This window comes from Tupaia chinensis, unplaced genomic scaffold (genome assembly GCF_000334495.1).
Source record: "Tupaia chinensis unplaced genomic scaffold, TupChi_1.0 Scaffold000311_2, whole genome shotgun sequence".
NCBI classification, from domain to species: Eukaryota; Metazoa; Chordata; class Mammalia; order Scandentia; family Tupaiidae; genus Tupaia; species Tupaia belangeri.
Window position 1 is genome coordinate 8,332,846 of NW_006159803.1, and position 26,223 is coordinate 8,359,068.

At 41.4% G+C, this 26,223-nt stretch overlaps 1 protein-coding gene across 1 annotated transcript in view; it reads right to left on the reverse strand.

Moving 5' to 3' along the window:
- ZW10 (zw10 kinetochore protein) overlaps window positions 1–26,223 on the reverse strand; it is a gene marked incomplete in the record, with an annotated part of 39,231 nt that overhangs the window by 3,654 nt on the left and 9,354 nt on the right. Inside the window, 11 exon segments of the mRNA XM_027772887.1 lie at window positions 44–246; window positions 988–1,119; window positions 1,665–1,795; window positions 2,595–2,764; window positions 6,054–6,125; window positions 8,914–9,152; window positions 15,931–16,113; window positions 17,474–17,637; window positions 20,265–20,456; window positions 23,709–23,861; window positions 26,180–26,223. Coding sequence (XP_027628688.1) covers window positions 44–246; window positions 988–1,119; window positions 1,665–1,795; window positions 2,595–2,764; window positions 6,054–6,125; window positions 8,914–9,152; window positions 15,931–16,113; window positions 17,474–17,637; window positions 20,265–20,456; window positions 23,709–23,861; window positions 26,180–26,223 — 1,683 coding nt within the window.

Genomic DNA, 26,223 nt, shown 5'->3' on the forward strand with positions numbered 1-26,223 from the left:
ATTGGTGGGGAGATACACAGCTCTACAGAAGGGTCTCACACACCGATCCCCAATTTCTTGCAAGCTGGCCTGTAGTATCATCATCAGTTCTTTGAATGGCATCCATTTTGGCACATAGACTGGAACCTCTTCTTGATATTTCTTGTTCTTGCTTTCTTCAGATAAAGGTGCAAACACTTGGGGTCCTTCGTCTACCACTGTTTTGCATAAGGAGTATAATCTGTCAGCATCTTCAGTGGAGATATCCTGGTTTTGCACAAAGGGGAACACAACGGAACAGCATTAGGCAGATCTGTGGTGCACACCATCTAGGTGGGTCCGCTGCAGCAGTGCGTTTTCCAACCAACGTAGCACAGCTCACGAGACACTGCGTTTCATCAGCTCTCTGATGATACTCGTGCAGCTAGAATGGCACCAAATACGTTCCGACAGATTGTCAGTAATTTAGTTTGCCTTCGTGAAAGAGCCCAGTGGACTGTAACACGGCTTGCTACAAAGCAGGGGATGCCATTACAAATAAAGAGTTAGCCACTCTATGCTTTAGAGGCATCCTGGCCAATCTAGACAATGCTCCTCATATAATCTCAACTTCAACAGTGTGTTAGAAAAGCGGTACCTACACATGAGTGCATTTACTTTATTAAATTATTTAGCTCACTTACAAGTTCAATGATTTCATACTGCACGGCACATCTCAGGACCAATGCCCACTTTCCAGTGCCCTCATTCTTAATTTAAACTAGATGCTAGACTGTGAAGCACAATCCTACTTACATATGTAGGTGTAAAAGAGATTAGCAAGTCTCCAGAAAAACAGTATCAAGACAACATTGAAAAAAACACAACAGCATAAGTTAGACATGAAACATGAACAAGGTCTACCACCTGTGTTGACTACAAATGAGATTTCAACATCACTTCTTAGTAAGGGCAAAATCTGGGACCAGAACCGCATTTCAAGTCTGGAAGGTATCTAAAGGCCCTTACCTCCAAAGCAGTGATTCTGCCAATGATCTCGGAAACTGCAGTATTGAGTAAAGTCCCCATAGCCTTGCAATAGATGTTCACTGGCAAGACATCCTGCCAGACAATTCCGAGCCTCTTCAGTTGGTGCAGTACCTGCCGAAGAGCACAGCCATTTAAGTGGAAGAGATTGCCGCAACTCACTCTCCAGATCTACAATGATCATGTGTATGTAAGTGTGGGAGGTGTCGTGCTAGGTGAGGTAAGCTAATCAAGAAAACATGCTTCTTGAATAGTCAGCCTTAGTGATATTCCTGGATACCGCTAAGTAGACTCATCTTGAGGAAGGAAAAACTACAGTAAAATGAAATCACTTAGGTGAGGGGGGGCGTTAAGATCAAAGATTTTTCAAATTTCCCAAACCCGAGTTCATGAGTCAACTACTTGTAAAAGAAATTTACTAATTAGTTACGTTATAGACATTGAAAAGATAGTTTCTTGTCATTTCGGTGGGGCAGAAGAAAAGGGAAGAAGAAAAGAAAGTTCTTAAATATGGAAGTTCTTAAAGAAAGTTCTAGATTTTCCAGTAGGGGTGTGAGGAAACAACTGAGCTCCTTTTTACATTGACTTTGCTTTAAGAAAAAAAAAAGGGGGCATCTAAGGAGAAAGTATAAATTCTAGTGCTAGAAACAGCCTCCCACCTGCCGGATTGCTTTATTTGCTGCAGAGTAATTCTCTTCGTCGTCCATGTTTGAAAAATTCCTAGCACTTGATAATCGTTCCAGAAGTTCGCCTTTCTGTGCTCGCATTTGAGCCAAAAAACACTCTGTCCCTATGATGGGAAAACAGAATAAAGAACTCTAAAAGGTGTTCAGTTACATACGGGAAGGAGTAAGGTAGGAGGAGAGACAGGCATCAACCATGCATCTGTTCTGCTTATATGAAAACATACCAGATAACGTCATAAGGCTGGCCCGAGGATACTAGAAACAGTCACCCCTAATATACTAGTCAGTCTCTCCAACCCCACGCTCAGGATAAGACTTCTCAATACTTCGCCTAGAGCCAGAGTCAGCTAAGAAAAATTATCCACATACAAAAAAGAAGTTACTTTATTATTCTGATATACCTACACCATCTAACCGAAAGCCAGGAATTGAAAAGCTAAGTGAGCCATACAGACTCTCCGCTTTTCTTAGGCTATCATTATAGTAAACGTATTGATTTGCCCCACATTTCATTGGTTATGACTTTTAATAATCCCAAGTAAAACTAAGGGAGGCAGGAGAAGGGGGTTTTGCAAAAGAACAAGCACTGGTATTAGTGAGCTCTTACCAACAGTGCAGCTGTTGGCACTGAATGCTTACAATATAGCTCTTACTCTGTCATGCTGACACAGCTCTGATCTGGTGAACTCCATGCACACCAGCAATGCAGTGTGAAATCAAGTCACGAGAAAGGATGGCTTCCACAAAAACTGCATTTGCTTCTTAAAATCAAGTAACTGGGAACGCTTGCAAATTAAATGCTCTGCCACTTTCCAGCAGAGCCCAGGACCACCACCTAGTTTCTAACCGCCTCATTCATAAATGACAAAGCTAGCAGCTGAGAAGCAGCATAAACATGGTTACCGAGTCTCCTGAAGCCAGGTACGAGGTCCACAAACGTAGCGGTGCCATCGCAAAGAATGGGCGCCAGACGCAGCCTGAACTGATGCCCGAGGGTTAGCAAGTGGTGAGCAATATACATACAGTTGTTGTGGTGGATGGCAGCCAACTGGGGCAGTTTTTGAAGGTTCTCCCTAGGCCAGAAGAAGAAACCCCCCGTTACTGAGGTTGGGGTTGATGCAAAGTCACTACTACTCGAACGCTCGGCTAGACCTTAGTTACTGACTACTTTGCAAACGCTGTACGTGACAAGATGCAATCTTATCACTCCCATTCCCCTTCAGGGTGAGGCTGTCCTGACTGCGACCTTATTCCATAAAACTAGCCCGGTGACTAACAAAAAAGAAAGATTAAGGGGATCAAGATCTTTACCTGAGTCAACTCTTCGTACTGGAAAACTGGCAGAGCTCTGCACAGTAATTCCCTTGAAATTTAACACATAAATCTGTGGAAACACAGTTTTACTTTCCCTTTCTCCAAATTCCAATTTCATTTATATAATAAAGCCTTTTAACTTGTTTCTAATTCCCCAGTTTTCAAAGTTGACTATAGATTAGAGTCACCTGGGAAACTTTTAAATAGATGTTTAGATTTCACTCTAAACAAATGAAATCACAACCTCTGAGAATGAGGCCATGGCTTCACTGATAGTTTTTTTTTTTTCCAAAGAGAGAGATTTTTGCCATAGGGTATGTGTGCTTGCTGGAGAGACAGAGAGACAGAAAGCAAGAAATCACCCTCCCTCCCACTGGGAATGGCCATGCTGCAATCCCTTCTCCTCCATTATCCTCCTGGGATCTTGGGCACGCATGCACATGTACCTGGCATGAGTTTTAAGCCTCTGGGTCCGGGACTTGAACTGTGGTTGACTATGTGGGAGTCTAGCAACATAATCATTATGCCATCTGCTGGTCCTGACATTTATACTTTTAAAAATCTTGGGGCCGAAAGATGACATGGTAGTTAAGGGCACTGGACTCCCACATGGCTGACCATGGTTTGAGTCCCAGACCTAGCGGTTTTCTCTCTCACTTTCCCTCTTTCTCTCTCTCTCCCCCTCTGTCCCTCTCTGGGCAAATTAAAATAAATTAATAAATAAACTTAAACGAAATAATTCTTTTAAAATAAAATCTTCCCAGGTGATTTTAATTTTCATCCAGAATTCAAAAATCACTGCTTTGTTTCTCCCGTATATATTAGCCCATCTACCCCATTCGGGAAGACATCTGGTCTTCTATTCCTACTATATATACATTTGCAGTCATTCGATTAACATTTTTTTTAATTCTTAATTTTATTTATTTATTTCACCAGAGTGAGACAGGAGAGGAAGAGTGAGAAAGCAAGCCACCAGGTCTAGGACTCAAACTGTGGTCGGCAATGTGGGAGTCCAGTGCCTTAACCACCACGCCACTTGCCGGCCCCTCAATTAACACTTTCTAGTTTGCTGACTCAGGGTTAGGCTAGGATATATACAGGCTCTTCAAAAAATCCATAGGAAAAAAAGTACACCATGGGGGAAAAAATGTATAGATTAAAAAAAAAAAACACACACCAAAATAAACTCAAACATAAATTCCATTTTTTTTTTTTGGAGAGATTTTCACTGTAGGGCGCGTGCGCTCGCCAGACAGACAGAGAGAGACATAGAGACAGAAAGCGAGAAATCACCCCCCAGGGGGGATGGTCACGCCGCAATCCCTTCTCCTCCATTCTCCTCTCGGGATCTTGGGCACGCACGCACACGCGCCCGGCGTGAGTTTTAAGCCACAGGGTCCGGGACACGAACCACGGTCGACTACGTGGGAGTCCAGCGACATAGCCATTACGCTAACTGCTGGTTCCCAAATTCCATTTTTTTTAACAAACTTTTTAAAGTCCCTTCATACAAGTCAGAAACCAACAGTCTAAGATACCCATCCTCATTCCAGGCTCCACATGAGACTCATCTATAGGGCTTTTAAAATATACTGCCTGACTCTCTGGACCCGCAGATGGTGTAATGGTTACATCACTGGACTTCCAGGTAGTTCATGTCCCAGACCTGGCGGCTTAAAATTCACACAGGGAACATGTGCATGCATGACCAAAATCCCAAGAGACTGGAGAAGGGACTGTGGTATGGCCATGCTCTCAGGGGGTGATTTCTTGCTTTCTGTCTCTCTGTCTCTCTAGTGAGTGTATACGCTACAGTAAAAATTTCTCAGGGAAAAAAAAAATACTGCCTGATTCTTATACCAAAACATGAATCAAAAGCTCTAGGAATAAAAATCTAGGCAAATACACATTTCCAAAGCTTTGTGAGTGATTCTACACATCAGCGTTACCCAGAATTTACGAACAGTTCAGGCCTCACCCCGGACCTACTGAATCAGAAAGCTTGGGCTTTAACAAGGCTTCCAGGGGAGGCTGACACACACCCAAGTTTGTGAACCAATGTCCAACACAAAGTTCCAAGAGCACACAAAAAAGAAAGACAGATCCAACTCCACAAGAGTGAAAAATGTTTCTGAGCCATGGAAACTTCTAAGTCAATTACCTCTGGATCCCCAAGAACAAGACTGTCAGCCTACCCCAATGCTTTTCTTTTCCTTTACTTAACTGAGTAAAAAGTGAACTAAGACTTTTAAGCCACAGAAAAAAGAATACAAACAAGAATACTGTGGTTCACGATGCAAAGACTCTCTTTTATAGTGAAACAACAGGCTGGCCTAGATTAAAAAAAAAAAAAAAAAAAAAAACTCAATTGTTCAAAAATCCCAACTAAAAATACTTCGAAATAACAAACTGACTTTTTCCTTTGCAAGCAGCGTCCTTAGGTATGGAACAGCTTTGTTGACATACAAATAAAGACATTTATAAAAGGCTCCTGAAAACACTTAATTTAAGTGACAAAGATAACTCCTGAAGGCTTGGAGCTGAATAACTTCTCAGACCAGTATTAGAAGAAGTTTTGAAAACCAAGACATTAGGTAAATACGGCCTAAGAGACCTAGGAAGGGCTGACCACAGACAAACGAGGAGCAGTCGCTCGTGGGACCAAGTCCACAGAGCTCAGAGTGCCGAGAGGAGATGTGACGTGTGCGGTGGAGAGCCACGTGGAGTGACGGCCTTTTTGTATTTTCACCAAGTAAAGCCGAGCTGTGCTGAACGTGCTAGCATCAAAAACAGGGTAAAGTCGTTTGGAGTTTTTCAAATCTGTTTTAACCTCTACACTGCAGGATTAAAATGCCCTTATTAATTTAGTACTAAATGACCAATTCCCTTTAAATGTGCACTTGGAAATGATTAACTGCATCTTATAGGGAATGTTAGTAACCCAAATTACCTTTGGTGTGAATATTAAATTACTGGCTTTACCACCTTGACTTACACCATCTTAGACATACAATTATACAGAAAAAAGGTAATGGGGGCACTTACTTGTGATATGTCGGGACGACATCATGGAACAAGTGGAAGATATTCCTCACAGAATAGAAAAGTTGAATAGCACTAAAAGGAAAACAGATTTAGCAGAAATGCATAAGAATATATTGAAAACGAGAAAAAAAAATCAAATCAAACTAAGTGCACCTTCAGTGCAAGTCACGAGCTGAAACCGCAGCTGCAGAGGATACCTGCCCTGGTCACTGCAAGAAAGCACCAACCTAGATGGAAGTATATTCTCAACCAGGATTTACTGAGTAGACAGTAGTTCTAAAACTGGGTCCATTAATAATTTTAAGGACAGCAGCATTCAGCCCAAAGCCTCTTTTCCATTTATCAGCTTGTGCTCTGCCAGGACCCGGAGTATCCCTTCAGTAACAAATGGAGCTAAGCCTCGAGCAAATGTCACCTCCTCACCGTTGCACTCTGCAAAGAGCACGGTATCCAGAAAGGCCTTAGGCCGGTTCTTTTGGAATCAGTCTGGCTTTCAGCTTTCACCTTTTCTCCTCCTCACCCCAACGCAAGGAGATGAATCAACATTTCAAGCACAGAATCTAGCCCTCAAGATTTTTTGCCCTTTAAGACTAGCCTTAAGACACCTAAGATTATTTTTAAAATGCACTTAAAGAGTGCAAATGAGATTTATGTAGCTCACCTCTACCCAAGAATGTCTTAAACTGTGTACATTGAATAAGTCACAGGAATTCCACAAATATTTAGAAAAATTTAAGTCACAACCCAAAACACTGTTGCTATTTGGTTACTATGAGATGCTGATCAGACTACTACTTCCTTCCCTCTCCAAATGGCTTAAGGCGTTGCTGTTTGAGGTTTGGCAATGAGTGGGGGTTGTTATATTATCATTGTGCTTTGTTTATCCTATTAAAAACTATTTTAATGAAGAAAACCACCACTGATATTCAGTATATAAGAATATTGTTGGGTGTTCTGTGTTCTCAAAAAATTAAGAAATACTGCCCTATGCCTCTAAGTTCTAGAATGCCATATGAAGAAATAAATCATTTCTATATTTTATTAAAGGAATGTATATTAATACTTACTTTACAAAGGAAGTGTTTTTCTTCCTACTTGTTATTAAAACTCAATGAACTTGTGAATAATCTTAGTAAACATGTTCTTTCTTGAGCAGAATAAATATAAACGGGTTTATTTGCATGTAGTAATAAAAACTACGAAACTCTGGAAGCCCATCTGAAGATGCAATTTGATTAAGTCCTGAAATCGTTTGATATTATGAGGATATGTAAATAACTGCTAAACACAGATTCAAACAATAGGCTTTGTAAATCCGCTCTGCCATCAACTTTGGCAAGTCTGCATTTTCTTCCCAATTTAGTCCAGGAGTAGAGAAGAAACTTACTAAACAAAAAGATTCAATTTGACATGCAGAGCAGAGTTTGAGGCACCCTGAACACAGGGCAGATTGGATGTCATCGGAAAGAGAGAAGCACATTTTATGTTCCATTCTTCCCTTCTACCTTTCGCTTCCTAACGAACTGTTACTGCCTTAAACATTAAGATATAAGATACGGGGCCAGCAGGTGGTGTACTGGTTAAGATGCTGGACTCCCACATGGCCAATCATGGCTCACGTCTCAGACCCAGCAGCTTAAAAATCACACAGGGCGCATGTGCATGAGTGCCCTGAATCTCAAGAGGCGAACAAAGGATAAGGGACTGCAGTGTGGCCATTCCCCCACGGGAATGATTTCTCGCTTTCTCCCTCACTATCTCTCTCTCCAGTGAGTACACACACCCCATGGCAAAGCCCTGAAAAAATAATAATAAATAAAATAATTTTTAAAAATAATAAACCATAAGTTAGAGCTGGCCCTGCAGTGCAGTGGTTAAGCCCTATCTACATGGAACAGGATATGGCTGACCACAGTTTGAATCCTGGCTGGCCACTTGCAAAAACACAACTGCTATATGCATGTGCATGCCCCAAATCCTGACAAGATGGAGAAATGGAGGGAAAAGGATTGCAGCATGACCATACCCCACCCATCCAGGGTACTCTAACATTCCCTCTCTCTCTGACAAGTGTACATAACCTCTGGCTATTAAAGTATATATAAATTAATTAGGGCCTGGAATTCAAAAAGTACAAAGACTGTTAAGCTAAAGAGCCAGTCAAGCTGGAGCAAATGGTATAATGATTATCATTACCTCTGCCACCAAAAATAATAAATATGTGAGTATTAATCATCTGCTAGGTACTATTCTTTTTTGGAGAGGTTTTTTGCGATAGGGCGCGTGTGCTCACCAGACAGACAGAGAGAGACAGAGAGACAGAAAGCAAGAAATCACCCCCCAGGGGGGATGGCCACACCGCAATCCCTTCTCCTCCATTCTCCTCTCAGGATCTTGGGCATGCATGCACACATGCCCGGCTTGAGTTTAAGCCACCGGGTCCGGGACTCGAACCGCGGTTGACTACATGGGAGTCCAGCGACATAGCCATTACGCTAACTGCTGGCCCCCCATTCTAGGTACTATTCTAAGTACTGCATGCGTGCTTTCTCATGTAATACACTCGATTCCAATTAAAAAGTAAAAAATTAAGTTTTTTGTTAAAAAGTGATTAACAATTTTTCATGTTAAAGAAATCTGTCTGTCCATCCATATATGTGTATTTACTTCTTATACCTTATTCTAATATCTGTATGTTACTATAAATAAAAGTTAGAGATCACTGTATTTTTCTAGGGAAAAAAAATATTAACAGATTAAGAAAACCCAAAGAATTTCAGCTGGTTTCTTTAATAAATGTCTAGTCAGCTATGCATTTAACCAAGTCAGTGCCATTTAACAGACAACTCTGAATTCTTACCATTGGTCACTACTGGTTGTTGTCTCTAGTAAAGTCTGATAGGCAAGTTCCATTAATTTCTTCACGGATTCGCTGATGAGGCAGGTGGGCAAGGAGAAGGAGTGCTGGTCCAATGTACTGGCAGGCTCTAGAGTCACCGCTTTGTTGATCTGAGTTGGGGACACTTTCTGTACTTCTAGCTTGTCATCCTCACCGAGGCTGGGTAAATCTGGCACACTTATCTTCGAATCAGGAGTAATCTAAGATTCAAACACAGAAACAGAAAACTCATTGTTTTCAGAAAAATAGAAATGCAAACAGAGTAAGGAGTAAGATACTGTTTCATGATGATAAAGCTGTGGCTAGAGTTCTTAAAAGAGTCGAGCAAATACAGCAGTACTGTAAAGATCACTCAGCCTTGGCTAGGAGAGTATGTCATAGAAGGAAGCAATCCCTATCCCGTGAAATTCTTCCACGCACTCTTAATCTTGCTGGAAACGGCAAAGCCCTGCAACTGACCCAAGATTTCAGGTAACTGACAAGACCTTCAAGAATCACCTTTCTCAATCAAGGCTATGAAAATACCAGAACCAAAACCAGTCGAACTTTGTGTTTTGTTGTCTGGAATTGTCTTTAATTTGCCAGAGAACACATGCACTTACCAAAGACAGACAGGGAGACAGAGAGATGACAGAGAAAAAGCACCACTCGGTTGGGTGTGGTCATGCTCCAATTCCTTCCCCATCCCTCCTCCATCTTTTCCAACCTGCTGGAATTTGGGGCATGCATAGACACCTGCCCAGAATGCATTCTCCAAGCTGCTGGGGCAAGGATTCAAACCGCATAGTCAGCCATGTGGAATCTGGCTCTTATTTTGCACCAGGCACATGTGGTAGCTTAGTGTAAGAAATAACTCGTTGAACTAGCACATACTATCCTCTTCAAAAAGAAAAAAGAAAGAAAAAAACAACCCTCTAAACAAAAGCCAAAAAACCACCCCTAGCATTTATATAGAAGAAACATTCCCAGACTTGGGACCAGCAGATGTGTAATGGTTATGTCACCAGACTCCCACGTAGTCAAACACAGTTCAAGTCCTGGACCCGGTTCCTTAAACTCACACTGGGCACATCTGTGTGCATGTGTGTATGTACGTGCCCAAAATCCCGAGAGGAGAATGGAGGAGAAAGGATTGCGGCATGACCATCCCCTCTGCGGGAGGAGGGTGATTTCACTTTCTGTGACTCTGCCTCTCTGCCTCTCTGGCAAGTGCACATGCCCTATAGCAAAAATCTCTTCGGGGAAAAAAAAATTCCCAGACTTTGGTGGGGCTAAATGAAAACACTGGGCTGAGAGTATGGAAACAGTGATGCTTTCTACTCCGGATTTCCATAAAGTCATTAGCATTTCTGCATCTCAATTTTCTCACTAAACCATGATTTTGCCATGTCTACTGTAAGGATGAAGACCACTCTGGGCGATCAGACCATCAACATTCCAGAGAATGTCCACATCACTCTGAAGGGACACACAGTTATTGTGAAAGGCCCCAGAGGAACCCTGCAAAGGGACTTTAATCACATCAATGTAGAACTCAGTCTCTTTGGGGGAAAAAAAAGGCTGCAGGTTGACAAATGGTGGGGAAACAGAAAGGAACTGGCTACACTTAGCACACTCCATAGTCATGTACAGAACATGATCGAGGGTGTGACACTGGGCTTCTGTTACAAGATGAGGTCTGGGTACGTGCATTTCCCGGATCAGTGTCGCTATGAGTTTGAATGTGACCAGATGTTGCTTGTTCTACTTCTCAGGCTCAGAAAGAACAGTTGATCCTTGAAGGCAATGGCATTGAACTTGTTTCAAATTCAGCTGCTTTGATACAGCAAGCCATGACAGTAACAAATAAGGATGGAAGACAATTCTTGGATGGTATCTATCCCTAAAAAGGGAACAGTTCCACAGGCTGATGAGTAAGATCTAAGAGTTTGCCAGTGATGGTAACAAAAAGCCCAATGATTTCTAAGACCACTATATGATATTTTAAAGATAATAATAAAAGGCAACCACTGACTTGGGGAGAAAACAAAAGAAGAAACTGTACTAATAAGCAGGCTTTCACGCCTGCTTCTCAAAGATGCCTCAACAGCCATGAAACAGGAGAGACTAAGCAAGTAATGGCAGCAAACTCCTGCTCCCACCTAAGGACTCTCCACATGCGGGACCGCCACGGGAAATTTCTAACAGAAAATGTCCCAAATCTAATAAAAATGCTTAAATCAGCAGGCTTGGCTCCCTAACCGGCAAAATGGTACAATAATATCTACTTCAGAGAGCTGGAGTTTAAATGACAATACAAATGTCAGGAATGTGGTAGCTAAAAATTATGGCCAAGATTAAAATGTTGATGAAAAAATGTAATTACAAAGATGGCTGAAAATATGCTAATGCGTGTCTGAAAAATAGTGGGCCCAGAGTAATACGATTCCAAGTGACCTCATGAGGAGGGTTAAGGAATCTAAGAGGGAAGGTCTAATATGGTATCTCTCAGGTTAAAATTACAAACAGCTAATGACAAAACGCAACTTACAGGGCCTTTGGGAAAATAGTACATGCAGGCGAATGCAGTAGAGAAAATTTAGACGAAGACCATGAAAGCAATTAAGTTCAAAGTGGTTTTTAGAAAAGGGAAAAGGAGCTTTGCAAAGGTAGGCAGTTTGGAAGATGTACTTCCAGGCCGGCTGGCGGTGTGATGGCGGGGACAGCTGAGTGGCACATGGCTGACGGTAGTTTTGGTCCTGCATCCAGCAGCTTGGGACATACTCCAGTGCGTGTGTGTACCCAAATCCCGAAGGGAGAAACAGAGAAGGGATTGCGGCATGACCATGCCCCGTGAGGGGTGCTTTCTCACTTTCTCTTTCTTTGGTGACTACATGCACCCTCCAGCAAATTAAAAAGAAAAAAAAAAGTAAAAAAAAAAAAAAGATTGAATTCCAAAGCCTAAATGCCTAAAGAAAAAAATCAGATTAAAATCTAGGGCAGCGGTTCTCAAAAAAAGACAATTTGGTCCTCCAAGAGACATTTGGCAGTGTCTGGGACATTTTTGGTTGTCACAACCAGGAAAGGTTGTAGAAGGGGGCAGGCACCTAGTGAAGAGAGGCCAGGGATGTTGCTAACTATCTCACAGGCCAGCCCTCGACCTGAGCACGGAATTATTTGGCCCCAAATGTCAACTTAGCCACTGCTGAGAAACCCTGACCTAAAGGAAAATACAAGATTAACATTTCCAGACTCAAAAGATGCGATTTTATAGAATGTCAGAACTACCTGAGCAGGGAGCTAGATTACCTATTTCAATTCTTTCATAGTACAGAAAAAATGAGGTCCAAGTAAGTTAAAACATTAAGACCAGAGTCACAGAGCAATCCAATAATAACACTGTTTACATCAAGAAGCTGAGGCAGAGGTGAGATATACATTAATTTGTTTACCTAGTAGTTACTGGGCACTGGAGCACCAAGTACACAGAAGTATGTACCAGGTATTTTCTTGGTGCTGGAGATACAACGGTAAATGAAACACTCCAAACAAAACTAAACCCCACCTTCATGAGATTACTTTCTAGAAAAGGAAAAACAATACATCATTCAAAATGATGGCTGAACATAGGCAATCCAAAGAAAAATAAAGCAAAAATGGGTACAAGAAATAGGGGAGTCACAATTTTTAAAGAAGGGGTCAGGGAGCACTTTAAGAAGAGTGAGGCTTGGGGACCAGCAGGTGGCGTGATGGTTAAGGCGCTTGACATTCCCACATGGTCAATAACGGTTCGAGTCCAGACCTGGAGTCTTGCTTTCTCACTTTACTTCTCTCTGAGTCTGTCTTTCTCTAGTCAAATTAAGATAAACAAATGAATAAAAATAAAATTAATCACTGAACCTTCTGGGAAGTGTAATCCATAGTCAAAAAAAAAAAAAAAAAAAAAGAAGACGAGCAAGACTTATGGATATCTGCAGTAAAAATGTTACAAGCAGAGGGAACAAGAGGTTCGAAGTTTCCACAACCAAATGGGCCTAGTGCATTCAAGGAACAGCAATGAGGGCCAGCCTGTGGCCTGATGGTTAAGAGAGTCCATTTCAGATAGTTGAAGACATGGTTCAAGACCCAGCCCCAGTGGCTTCAGAAACAAACTGGGTCCGGAAGCCTGCATGCCCACCCCAAATCCTGACAGAACGGAGGATGGAGGAAAAGGGATGGCAGTACGACCATAACCCACTGGAGGGGTATTTTCTCTCTCTCCCTCTCTGTCTGTCCCCTCTGATGAGTGCACATGCAATGAGTCCACAGTGCCTGGAGCAGAGTGACAGAAGAATGGGAGATGTCACCAGAAATGCAATGGATGGGAGACAAAGCATTCCTAATAAGGCCTTGGAAGCCACTGTCAGGTTCTTTGGCCCTTCTCTTAAAAAGACAGGAACCCACTAGATTTTGTAAGGAATAATATTAAAGCGGTGGAACCAGCAGTTAGCGTAATGGCTATGTCGCTGGACTCCTATGTAGTCGACCGCGATTCGAATCCTGGATCCAGTGGCTTAAAACTCACGCTGGGCGCGTGTGCCTGTATGCCCAAGATACAGAGAGAATGGAGGAGAAGGGACTGTGGTGTGGCCATCCCCTCTGTGGGGTGATTTCTCACTTTCTGTCCCTCTCTCTCTGTATTTCTGGCATGCACACACACCCTATAGCAAAAACCTCTCAAAAAAAAAAAAAATTAAAGTGGTATTTGTGTTTTTAAAAGTCACAGCACAGTTCCTGGTAATGAGTAGATTTTGGCTCCCTTAACAATCCAAAATTATCTCAAAATGTGTTAATATCTGTGCACTTCAAATGGCTAATTAGTGTGTTGAAGAAGCAGACATAATAATAGGTTCCCCAAGGAAAATAGGGAATGGCAGAAGGAGAGATTACGGAAGGAAGAGCCCAGAGACCTCAGTAACAGCAGAAAAATGCCCAAGAAACCGTCTATTAAGAGAATGCCTTTTGACTAAAACATAACTGACCTTCTATGCTTTGTTTCCCAGTGTTAGGGAATTTTGTCTTCTCTCAAGTTGTGGACAGTCCATGTACCTACTATTCGAACAGAATCCTAACCTGTTTCCGGGCTTTAAGTATTAAGTAAAGTTCTCCTAACATTTTTTCATTTTCATTTATTAAAGCTGAAACTGCCTTTCTTGAAATTAAAAAATGTATTTAAAAAATACCTATTTAGTAACCACAGTAAGCTATAGAGCCTCAGCTATGTGCTGTTTTACAGTATATTCATTCTACCCACAGAGTTTCATGCCTACAGTCAACTTTTGTTCACGGATATGTATATATCGGCTGGACTTACTATTGAAAGTATTAGATTAATCAAGATATTTTATGAATCAATACAATGTGGGAAAGAATAAAGGAATGGAAAGCAACTGCAGATACCAGAGACAGGGTGGGAGGAGGATGGAAAATGGTAAAGGGTGAGAAATAGGGAGGAAATATGTGCATATATATATATATGAAACAAGAAATGGAAAATTATCTGTTGATGATAACATGTATGATTTAGCCATTTTATGGTGTATTCTGGCTGGAAAATCACATTTTGTATACTGTGGTGATGTTCAGTGCAAGTATGTAAAATAAATTTTTAAAAAATGAAAAAAAAAGGGATAGCCTTAGTCTAGCTTTCACTTTCATCTACCAATTATTACTTTATATATGTAGGATATGGGGGAAAAAAAACAGAAAAGAAAATACACAGAACTATCTAAGGTCAAAGGAGTAAATTATCCTCAATGCAAATGTATTAGTTCTCTGCTTCTGCACATAATTATTATCTATCTTTTCCTTTGCTTGATTTATTACTCTGATTTCAAAACCAGTCTCTCCATTAGCCTAGAAAACAATGTCAGCATTTTCATAATAGGATATAATCTCTCGATATGATAAAACTGAAGTATACTTGCCACAGAACTGTATACTAAATAAAACCTCACGTAATAAAGATGAGAATAATCTGCCTAATTTCAATACTAATCCCTTCCATTCCAGACTTTTTCCGTTTATACAACGCTTTCATATGCACTATGTTATCTAGACCTCACAAGACCCAATGAAAGAGACAGATATTAGGACCACTTTAAAGAGGAGAAAATTCGTGTACAGAAGATTGGACTCTTCCCAGTGAGCTCAGTCAACTACCAGGCTATCGTCCACTTTATCATATATATCTCAAAAATGAGGTATATGGGACCAGCAGTTAGCGTAATGGCTATGTGGCTGGACTCCCATGTAGCTGACCACGGTTCGAGTCCCGGACCCGGTGGCTTAAACTCATGCCGGGCGCATGTGCATGTGTGCCCAAGATCCCGAGAGGAGAAAGGAGAAGGGATTGTGGCATGGCCATGCCCCCTGGGGGGTGATTTCTCACTTTCTGTCTCTCTCTCTCTCTGTCTTTCTGGCAAGCGCACAATCCCTATAGCAAAAACCTCTCCAAAATATATATATATATATATATATATATATTTTTTTGGACTTTTCAGTAAAACAGAAACGACTTAGTTCTTGCATGGCCTGAGATGGTTCATCAAGCACCGTGACACAGGAACAGGCACATGCGCCCTATAGCAAATCCTCTCAAAAACAAACAAACAAAAAAACGAGGTATATAAACAAGGTGGGAGGAAGATGGAAAATGGTAAAGAGTGAGAAATGGGGAGGGAATAAACATATATATATATGTGTGTATATATATGTGTGTGTGTGTGTGTATATATATATATGTGTGTGTATATGTGTGTGTATATATGTGTGTGTGTATATATATGTGTGTATATATACGTGTGTGTGTGTGTATATATATATTTGTGTATATATGTGTGTGTGTGTGTGTGTGTGTGTGTGTGTGTATATAAAACAAGTAATGGAAAATCATTTGTTGATGACGACAAAATGTATGATTTGAGGGAGCACCTCAAACGAGGAACATAACCCTGGTACCTTCACAGTGTTGTGAATTTCCGAGGTCATCAAGTTTCTGGCTGCCACAATCACATCCTGACACTTCTTGTTAGCAAAATGAGAATTGATGTTACGGGCATATTTCAGCAAATCAGTAGTATCTCCTTTTAAAAACCTCATCTCTTTTAGGGCATTTTCAAATTCTTCAGTGGACTGTATGACCTGAGAGAGAAACATAAACATAAGAAACAAAAAAGAATTATATACAGATACTCCATTTCAATATTGAAATTTCAAATCCAGGCCCAGCCACACTGACACAAGTGGTAGAGTGCCAATGGGCAAAGCTGGGCCCACATAGGGGCCCATGTCTGATAACATCTACCTTTAATTCTAGCCAACAGGGTGAGTGGGGAAGAGAATCATGATGGCAAGACTCTATCAAAAACAATCTCTATTTTCTCTCTCTCTCTCTCTCTCTCTCTCTCTTTCTCTTCCCCTCTCATCCTCCTATCCTTTCTCTTTTTCCCCCATTAAAAAAATCCATATATTCAAATGTAAGGGATAAAAAAGAATAAAGACAAAGCTGGTCATTTATGTTTTAGAACAGACCATCAGTTACTGGGTATAAAAATATACATTTTTCAGGACCAGTAGTTGGCATAATGGCTTTGTCGCTGAACTCCCATGTAGTCGACTGCTGTTCAAGTCCTGGATCTGGTGACTTAAACTCACACCAGGCACATGTGCATGTGTGCCCAAAATTCCGAGAGGAAAATGGAGGAGAGGGATTGCGACATGGCATCCTCCCTGGGGGGTGATTTCTCACTTTCTGTCTCTCTCTCTCTCTGAGTCTTTCTGGCGAGCACATGCACCCTATAGCAAAAACCTCTCCAAAAAAAAAGGAAAAAAAAAAAAATATATATATACACACACACACACACACATACATTTTTCAAGACTAGTGTAAGGGTTGCATGGCTGAACTCCCACATGGCTTACCACAATTAGAGTCCCAACCTGGCAGCCTAAAACTCATGTTAGGTATGTGTACGTGTGTGCTCAAAGAGAATGGAGGAGAAGGGACTGCAGCATGGCCATCACCCATTGGGGGGGATGATTTCTCACTTTCTGTCTTTCCCATCTCTCCAACGAGCACACACACCCTCCAACGAAAAATCTTAAAAAAATATATATTAAAAAAATATATATGTGTGTGTGTATGTATAAATTTCTTAACTGTATTTAGAATAAATGCAAAGATCTTTAAAGTACATATCCTTATTTTACCATTTAAAGAAACACTTAAAAGACAAAAAAAAAATCTAAGTGTCACACAGTAACAATTATAGTTGAAACAAGTATAAAGGCACAGTAATGAAAATATCCTTATTAAGAAAATATACTTTCCTCCCAAACAGTAAAAGTCAGGAGAAAATGAAGTCATAGGGAATTTGCTTCCATGTCTTATTAGTAATTTTCCTTCAAGGTGTAACTAAAGAACAAAAGATCTCCAAGGAAAACAAAAGACCACAACAGGAATCCATGATGCCCTGAGACCTATGGAATCCCTGCTCTTTACCTCTTCATATTGCTGTAACTTGCTGCTATTCGTTGGAATAGAATAAACTAAACAGTTTTTGATGAGGCACTCGGACAAGTCCTCCCAGATCACATCCCCGAGCATCTCGGCCAGTATGATTGTAGGTGCTTTCTCATTTTCCAGGTCATTGTCAAGAGGCAAATCTAATGCAAAAGGAGACGTTTTAAAAGATATTCACAATCCTAATACATTCTTAAGTTCTCTAGTTCTCTAGAATTCTTCGGATTTAAGATAAAGGGGAAGAAAGCAGCACAGATAATTCTACCGCCATCTCAGTTGACTGCGTGGACAAAGCATGGTACACAATTACTACTATTTTATTTCCACTGCTCCGATGAACCGTCTGTGCTACATTACTGCTGTACTCTGACAGTAAGATATTAAACCATCTACATTATAATCACCTACAACTAGCTACTGATCTGACTATACCACGAGCACTCAAAAGTTCGGCATTGCCAAGTGGAAACTATTTTAAAACGCCTTTTTTTTTTTTTTTTTTTTTTGGAGAGGTTTTTGCTATAGGGCGCGTGCGCTTGCCAGAAAGACAGAGAGAGACAGAAAGTGAGATATCACCCCCTGGGGGGATGGCCACGCCACAATCCCTTCTCCTCCATTCTCCTCTCAGGATCCTGGGCACGCACGCACATGCGCCCAGCATGAGTTTAAGCCCCTGGGTCCAGGACTTGAACTGCGGTCAACTACATGGGAGTCCAGCAACCTAGCCGTTATGCCAACTGCTGGTCCCTCAGACACATGTCTTACAACACGCTGCCCGCCAGTGTAAACAGACTGCTTCCCATCCCAATGGCTTTTCCCTTCTATGCGTTAATGTCACACTGTAATATGTTGATGTGAATAGCAAAGAACAATGGATTCAACTTCCAAAATACTGCAAATACTTTTCCTTAGCTTTAGATGATATTTTGGGTACATTTTGACTAAGAGGACTTCCAAATTTATAAAGATAGTTTGGCCTAAAAACTACCCTTACAGGAAAGATCGGTTGGGTTTTTTTTTTGGAGAGGTTTTTGCTATAGGGCGCATGCACTCGCCAGACAGACAGAGAGAGACAGAGAGACAGAAAGCAGGAAATCTCCCCTCCAGGGAGGATGGCCACGCCACAATCCCTTCTCCTCCATTCTCCTCTCAGGATCTTGGGCACGCACGCACACGCGCCTGGCGTGAGTTTTAAGCCACCGGGTCCGGGACGCGAACCGCAGTCGACTATGTGGGAGTCCAGCGACATAGCTATTACGCTAACTGCTGGTCCCTAGGAAAGATTGGTTTTAATCTGTTTTATTTATCAAAGAATTTCAGCTAGACATGAAAAAATAGTTTCTGTCACAACAGTGTCTCAGTACTATGTTAGATATTTTTTAAAATCCAGATTTATTAGCATTTTAAAACAAGAGACTGAGTTATTCCCCTATTGTTATACCCCACCCATTATACTTACCTGTGCTTAGTTTTTTTCATTAAACTATCAAAAGTAAATGAATACACTATTAAAAGTATAATATAGTTGTTAAAACTGTTCAGTTATTGAGACCAGCAGGTGACACTGTGGTTAAGGGCACTGGACTACCACATGGCCGACCGCAGTTTGAGTCCCGCCCTAGTGGCTTGCTTTCTCACTTTCTCTCTCTCTCTGTCCCTCTCTAGTCAAATGAAAATAAAGTTAAATAAAATAATTATTTAAAATATTTAGTTCAGCTATACATAAGCAAAGACGAAATTATTACAACCTAAAGGATTAAGTTTTCACTAAACGCTTTCATAATACAATCAAAACAATCAAGTTTCAGCACATAAATATTTAGGGGACAAACCATTATCCAAAGCATAACCATAGTCAATATCAGGAGAGCAATAAAGATAAGGGGAACTTAAAACTATGCCGTTCAAAAAATAAGATGGGGCCGGCAGGTGGCGTGGTGGTTAAGGGCGCTGGACTCACATATGGCTGATCACAGTTCAAGTCTCAGACCTAGCAGCTTACTTTCTCATTTTTTCTCTCTCTCTCTGTCGTTTTCTGGTAAAATTAAAATAAATAACTAAAGTAAAATTTAAAAATTCTTTTTTTTTTCCTTTTTTGATGAGGTTTTTGCTACAGGGCGCATGCACTCGCCAGAAAGGCCTAAAGAAAGCAGGAGCACTTTTTTTTTTTCTCTAGCGCAGGAATGGTTGGCTGGACCATTAAACAAGACAACTGAGACAAGCAAAAAAGATAAGTCAAATAGACTAAAAAGCAACAGTAGTAAAAATACAACAGAAGAAAGCTTACTTTTAAAAGTATGACAACCAAATGATCCAAGCAACACATAAACTATTTCTAGTGTAAACATCTAAAAATCTAACCAATAAGCTGAATCGAAATATAATTTACTTCCTGTATCAAACCTACTCTATACTAAATTAATGGGGATGTTCTCGTTGAAATATGTAAAAAAGCACTTGATTCATTTCTGCTTCTCTTATACTTAGAGCAAGAAACTCAAAATGTGATACTACTCAAAGTCTAGTGAGAAGTGCATCCTCAAATCCCACTAAAATATTGCAACCATAGGCTGGGTACCACCGATGACTCTAGTTATCAATAGAGGACAGAGAAGGGACACAAACTGTCAAGAAATAACAACTAATCGCTTTGCTCCTTTCATAAAATCCACTCGCTCCTGATTCTTCCTTCAGTGGCGTTACAGGCCTTTCTACTCTAAAGCAGCCTTTACTCTTCTAAATGTGCACGTGCTGCCTTGGGGGTACGTACCTAGCAGCTGTTTCTGAAGTACTTCTAATACCAGTCTGATCTTTGCAAAAACTTCAGATGGCGATGGATGTTCCAGGTCAATCGTTACGGATTCAAAACGAACAATAACTGCGCTGGGTTGGCTTTCCGTAACAGCATACAGGGACGGGTAGGATGCCAGAGGCCTGAGGATATACTTTAGCAGCATCTGACCTAAAAAATCATACGAACGCTCATCAGAAATCATTAGAAGAAACTCTTAGAAAGTAAGCGTGTCCAAAAAACAACTTGGATCTCTGAGTCTAAACCATAAGCCATATATCATGACATTACACAGTAATCATCTCGTGCTACAGGGTTTTCCCGCTGACGTTCCCCAGCGTGTTTACAGATTTTTATTCACATTATTTTTTAAAATAAATAAAATGGAAATTATTTTTTTAAACAGGAATAAAGAGGGAACAGCAGATGGCATAATGGTTATATATCTGGACTCCCACATAGTAAACTACAGTTCAAGTCCCGGACCCAGCACCTTATGTGCATATGCATGCCCCAAATCCGGAGGATGGAGGACTGTGGGGTGGTCATACCCCCTAGGGGGTGATCTGTTGTTTTCTGTCTCTCTTTCTCCGATAAGCACATGCACCCTATACCAAAAATCTCTCTTAAAAAGGAAGAAAGGGCCCAAGCCTTTAATAAAAAGAGCAATATTTATGACAATCCCTTTTGACGAATCATGAGGACAAACTCCACGATGAACATGCTACAAAGAAATTTTTTTTTTTTTTTGGGGGGGAGAGGTTTTTCGCTATAGGGCTCGTGCGCTCGCCAGACAGACAGACAGAGACATAGAGACAGAAAGCGAGAAATCACCCCCCCGGGGTGATGGTCATGCCACAATCCCTTCTCCTCCATTCTCCTCTCGGGATCTTGGGCACCAAAAAAGATAAGTCAAATAGACTAAAAAGCAACAGTAGTAAAAATACAACAGAAGAAAGCTTACTTTTAAAAGTATGACAACCAAATGATCCAAGCAACACATAAACTATTTCTAGTGTAAACATCTAAAAATCTAACCAATAAGCTGAATCGAAATATAATTTACTTCCTGTATCAAACCTACTCTATACTAAATTAATGGGGATGTTCTCGTTGAAATATGTAAAAAAGCACTTGATTCATTTCTGCTTCTCTTATACTTAGAGCAAGAAACTCAAAATGTGATACTACTCAAAGTCTAGTGAGAAGTGCATCCTCAAATCCCACTAAAATATTGCAACCATAGGCTGGGTACCACCGATGACTCTAGTTATCAATAGAGGACAGAGAAGGGACACAAACTGTCAAGAAATAACAACTAATCGCTTTGCTCCTTTCATAAAATCCACTCGCTCCTGATTCTTCCTTCAGTGGCGTTACAGGCCTTTCTACTCTAAAGCAGCCTTTACTCTTCTAAATGTGCACGTGCTGCCTTGGGGGTACGTACCTAGCAGCTGTTTCTGAAGTACTTCTAATACCAGTCTGATCTTTGCAAAAACTTCAGATGGCGATGGATGTTCCAGGTCAATCGTTACGGATTCAAAACGAACAATAACTGCGCTGGGTTGGCTTTCCGTAACAGCATACAGGGACGGGTAGGATGCCAGAGGCCTGAGGATATACCTTAGCAGCATCTGACCTAAAAAATCATACGACAGCTCATATCAGAAATCATTAGAAGAAACTCTTAGAAAGTAAGCGTGTCCAAAAAACAACTTGGATCTCTGAGTCTAAACCATAAGCCATATATCATGACATTACACAGTAATCATCTCGTGCTACAGGGTTTTCCCGCTGACGTTCCCCAGCGTGTTTACAGATTTTTATTCACATTATTTTTTAAAATAAATAAAATGGAAATTATTTTTTTAAACAGGAATAAAGAGGGAACAGCAGATGGCATAATGGTTATATATCTGGACTCCCACATAGTAAACTACAGTTCAAGTCCCGGACCCAGCACCTTATGTGCATATGCATGCCCCAAATCCGGAGGATGGAGGACTGTGGGGTGGTCATACCCCCTAGGGGGTGATCTGTTGTTTTCTGTCTCTCTTTCTCCGATAAGCACATGCACCCTATACCAAAAATCTCTCTTAAAAAGGAAGAAAGGGCCCAAGCCTTTAATAAAAAGAGCAATATTTATGACAATCCCTTTTGACGAATCATGAGGACAAACTCCACGATGAACATGCTACAAAGAAATTTTTTTTTTTTTTTGGGGGGGAGAGGTTTTTCGCTATAGGGCTCGTGCGCTCGCCAGACAGACAGACAGAGACATAGAGACAGAAAGCGAGAAATCACCCCCCCGGGGTGATGGTCATGCCACAATCCCTTCTCCTCCATTCTCCTCTCGGGATCTTGGGCACGCACGCACACGCGCCCAGCATGAGTTTTAAGCCATCGGGTCCGGGACGCGAACCGCAGTCGACTATGTGGGAGTCCAATGACATAGCCATTGCGCTAACTGCTGGTTCCCAAGAAATTTTTCTTAATAACTGCCAAAAGGTAGGTGCACTCTCCAGAGACAGAGACAGTGAGAGGGAGAAAGCACTCCCTAACAGGGCGTGGTCACACCACAATGCCTTCTCCATTTCTCCATCGAGATTTGGGGCACACACGCATGCGCCTGCTATTTTTCAGCCATTGTGGCTGGGATTCGAATTGTGGTTAACCATGTTAGATCCAGCTCTCTTAACCACTAAGCCACAAGGCTGATCCCAGATAATTTTTTTTTTAAAGGAAGTCTTTAATTTTGAGGGGGCATGGTGGTTAAAGGTGCTGGACTCCCACATGGCTGACCACAGTTCGAGTGCCAGACCTGGCAGCTTGCTTTCTCTCTTTCCTTCTCTCTCTCTCACTCTCACTCACTCTCTCTCACAATCTCACTCTCACTCTATCCCTCTCTGGTCAAATTAAAATAAATAAAAGGTAAATAAAATATATTTTTAAAAGAATTATTTAATTTTATTATTTTTCGATTCAACCAGAGAGAGACGGAAAGAGAGGGGAAAGTGAGAAAACAAGATGCCAGGTCTGAAACTCAAACCACAGCTGGCCATCTGGGCGCCTTAACCCGCAGGCCACCTGCTAGCCCCAAGATAATTCTTTTTTTAAATGAGAGAACACAAGAGGGGAAAAGAGAGAGAGAGATTTTTGACAGGACCTCACCATGCCACACTGCTCTTGCCACAGGCAGCCTCCCAGTGAGCTAGGACCACAGGAGCACACCACCACACCAGCTGTTCGGGCTGGGCAGGAAACCGAGCCCGGGACTCCCAGATGGCTCCAATTACCTCACAAGGCCACCCATGTGTGCCCGTGACTGGGCCTCCAGGGAATGTTTTCTACTCTTTTCCATCACTCCTTTAATACTGAACCTTCGGAGAGTTTGTGTAAATGAAACCAAGTACCATGTCTTACCAAAGGATTTAAGCTTTGTGTGCAGTTCTCCAAGAATAGAAAATGCCAAGAAGACAGAACCGATGGGTGGCACCGGGGTCTTCTCCTCTTTCTGGGATTGTTCAGTGCATAAGTGAAGTTCAGTTTGTAGGCAAAACTCCAAGCCGCTGGTATCTAAGGAAAAGGAGGCAAAAACGTCAGCCATCTCATCAATACAAGAGGCTGCCACAAGTCCCACAGAGCCCGTTCTCTGCTGAGGTTCTCAAACACGTGCTTTCATTACAATATACTTTTTTTCGGGACCAGCAGTTAGCGTAATGGCTATGTCGCTGGACTCCCATGGAGTCGACCACGGTTCGAGTCCCAGACCCGGTGGCTTAAAACTCATGCCAGGTGCATATGCGTGCATGACCGGGATCCCGAGAGGAGAATGGAGGAGAAGGGATTGCGGTGTGGCCATCCCCCCTTGGGGAGTGATTTCTCGCTTTCTGTCTCTCTGTTTCTATCTGTCTGGCGAGTACAAGCACCTTTGCAGAAAAAAAAAATATATATATATACACTTTATTTCCAACTTTTTTTAAATCAAAGATTACCTTTACCTTTTTTTTTAAGTGTCAGAGGGTGTATGTGCTCATCAGAAAGAGAGAGAAAGTGCCTACCTCCATGGGGTGTGGTCACGCCTTTCCTCCGTTTCTCCATCCGTCAGGATATGAGGCATGTACATACATTGCGCCTGGCATGTCTCCAAGTCCCCAGGACCAGGACTCAAATCCCAGTCAGTCATGTGGGATCCAGCTCCCTACTCAGTGCTTAACGACTGCAGTACAGGGCTGGCCCTACAATATACTTCTAACATAACCAAATACCAATTAAGACATCCATGTTCTTGGCATCACTTTAAAACAAGAAATGACTATTTTGTCTTCATGTCCAAAGAATCAAACTAAGTGGAAAAGAAAGATGATCTGACTGTAAGAAATGTTTATGAAGTATGTACTGAATGATTAAATGAAGGTGAGGAAAGAAATAAGCTCTTGGATTCATAGACCTCTTCTTCTATGTTGTTTCTTACCAAGCAAAAAGAAGAGCCTGTCAAACAAGTTTAACAGGTAGGTGTATTATAACCGAGAACTCAACACACCTGCCATCTTCTCTTAATTTGCAGCCTACTCAGGAATAAAATTTAAAATTGTATACATGATTGCCTTTGAAATACCTGATATACATACAGCTGTGTATATGTTTGTCTAGATACATATGGACCTACATATGTACAAAATACACTGGAGGCCAAAGTGGACATAAGAGAACAGGGGGAAACTGGGCCAGCAGATGGTGTGGTGGTTAAGGCGCTGGATCCCACATGGCCAACTCCACAGTTCAAGCCCGAGACTTGATGGCTTGAAAAATATACCAGACGTGTGTGTACATGGCCAAATTCCCAAGAGGAGAATGGACAAAAGGGATTGAGGTATGGTCAGCCCCCAGGGGGCGGGGAGGTGATTTTTCAATTTCTCTCCCCCTCTCTGTCTCTCTCTAGGTAGCGCACATACCCTACAGCAAAAAAAACTAAACAAACAAAAAAGAAAGACACTAAATTCAATATCCAGTGGAAAATACACCAGGTGTCATGGCATGACTTGACATACACTTCACATACACTCAAAGATTTTATTCTCAAGGCTCAAAGCTGGGAAGAAAAGCTGAGCGTAAAGCAGTGTTCATCAAAGTTGGGCCGAACTCACCCATGTCTTCGCCTTACAGAGCAACACCTAGCTTCTCATTATGTCACTATTTTTCTCCCAAAGCATGAAAAAAAAGAAAAAAAAAATTTGACCCAAACCCCTCTTTCCCCCACGTTGATCCCCTGTCTTTTTTCTTCAGCAAGAGAAAGAATGGCTAAACAACTTCTTTAAATTTTCTAACCAAGTTAAACTGTTGAGATAAAGGCTATTAAGAATGGGTAAATCCATAAAGGAAAATTAAAAAAAAAAAGAAAGGGAAAAAATGAAAAAATAAAGAAAGAATGGGTATGTCCAGTGTGCTCTCACATGGCGACGTCCTCCTCTTAGCACGTCCCCCCAAGTGGACACCAACATCGAGTCATCTCTCCTGACCTTCCTATGGAAGGGGACAGAAAGGATTTGAGGGAAGTAAGATGAGGACACTTTAAAGACTCAGATATAAATGCTCCTAATAAAGCACCTTGCTTATTATCATGAGAATGCAATTCTATGCAATGAGGAAAGGAGGGAGGGATGGAGAAGGGATTGTAGCATGACCATTCCCCAGGAAGATGTTTTTTCTCTCTCTCTCTCTCTCTCTCTCTCTGTCTCTGTCTCCGTCTCTCTCTGGCAAGCATGCATGACCTCTCAAGAACAAATAAATAAATGAAAACTTCTCATGTACCAATACAAAATATTTAGACTATATTCAGAAACCAATCTGTCAAGGCAGATAAAGCAAAGCAGTACACCTGAGGTCTGTGGTACCTTTGGAGGGTGGAAATTTCCATACGATCAGCTTCTGCCACTCT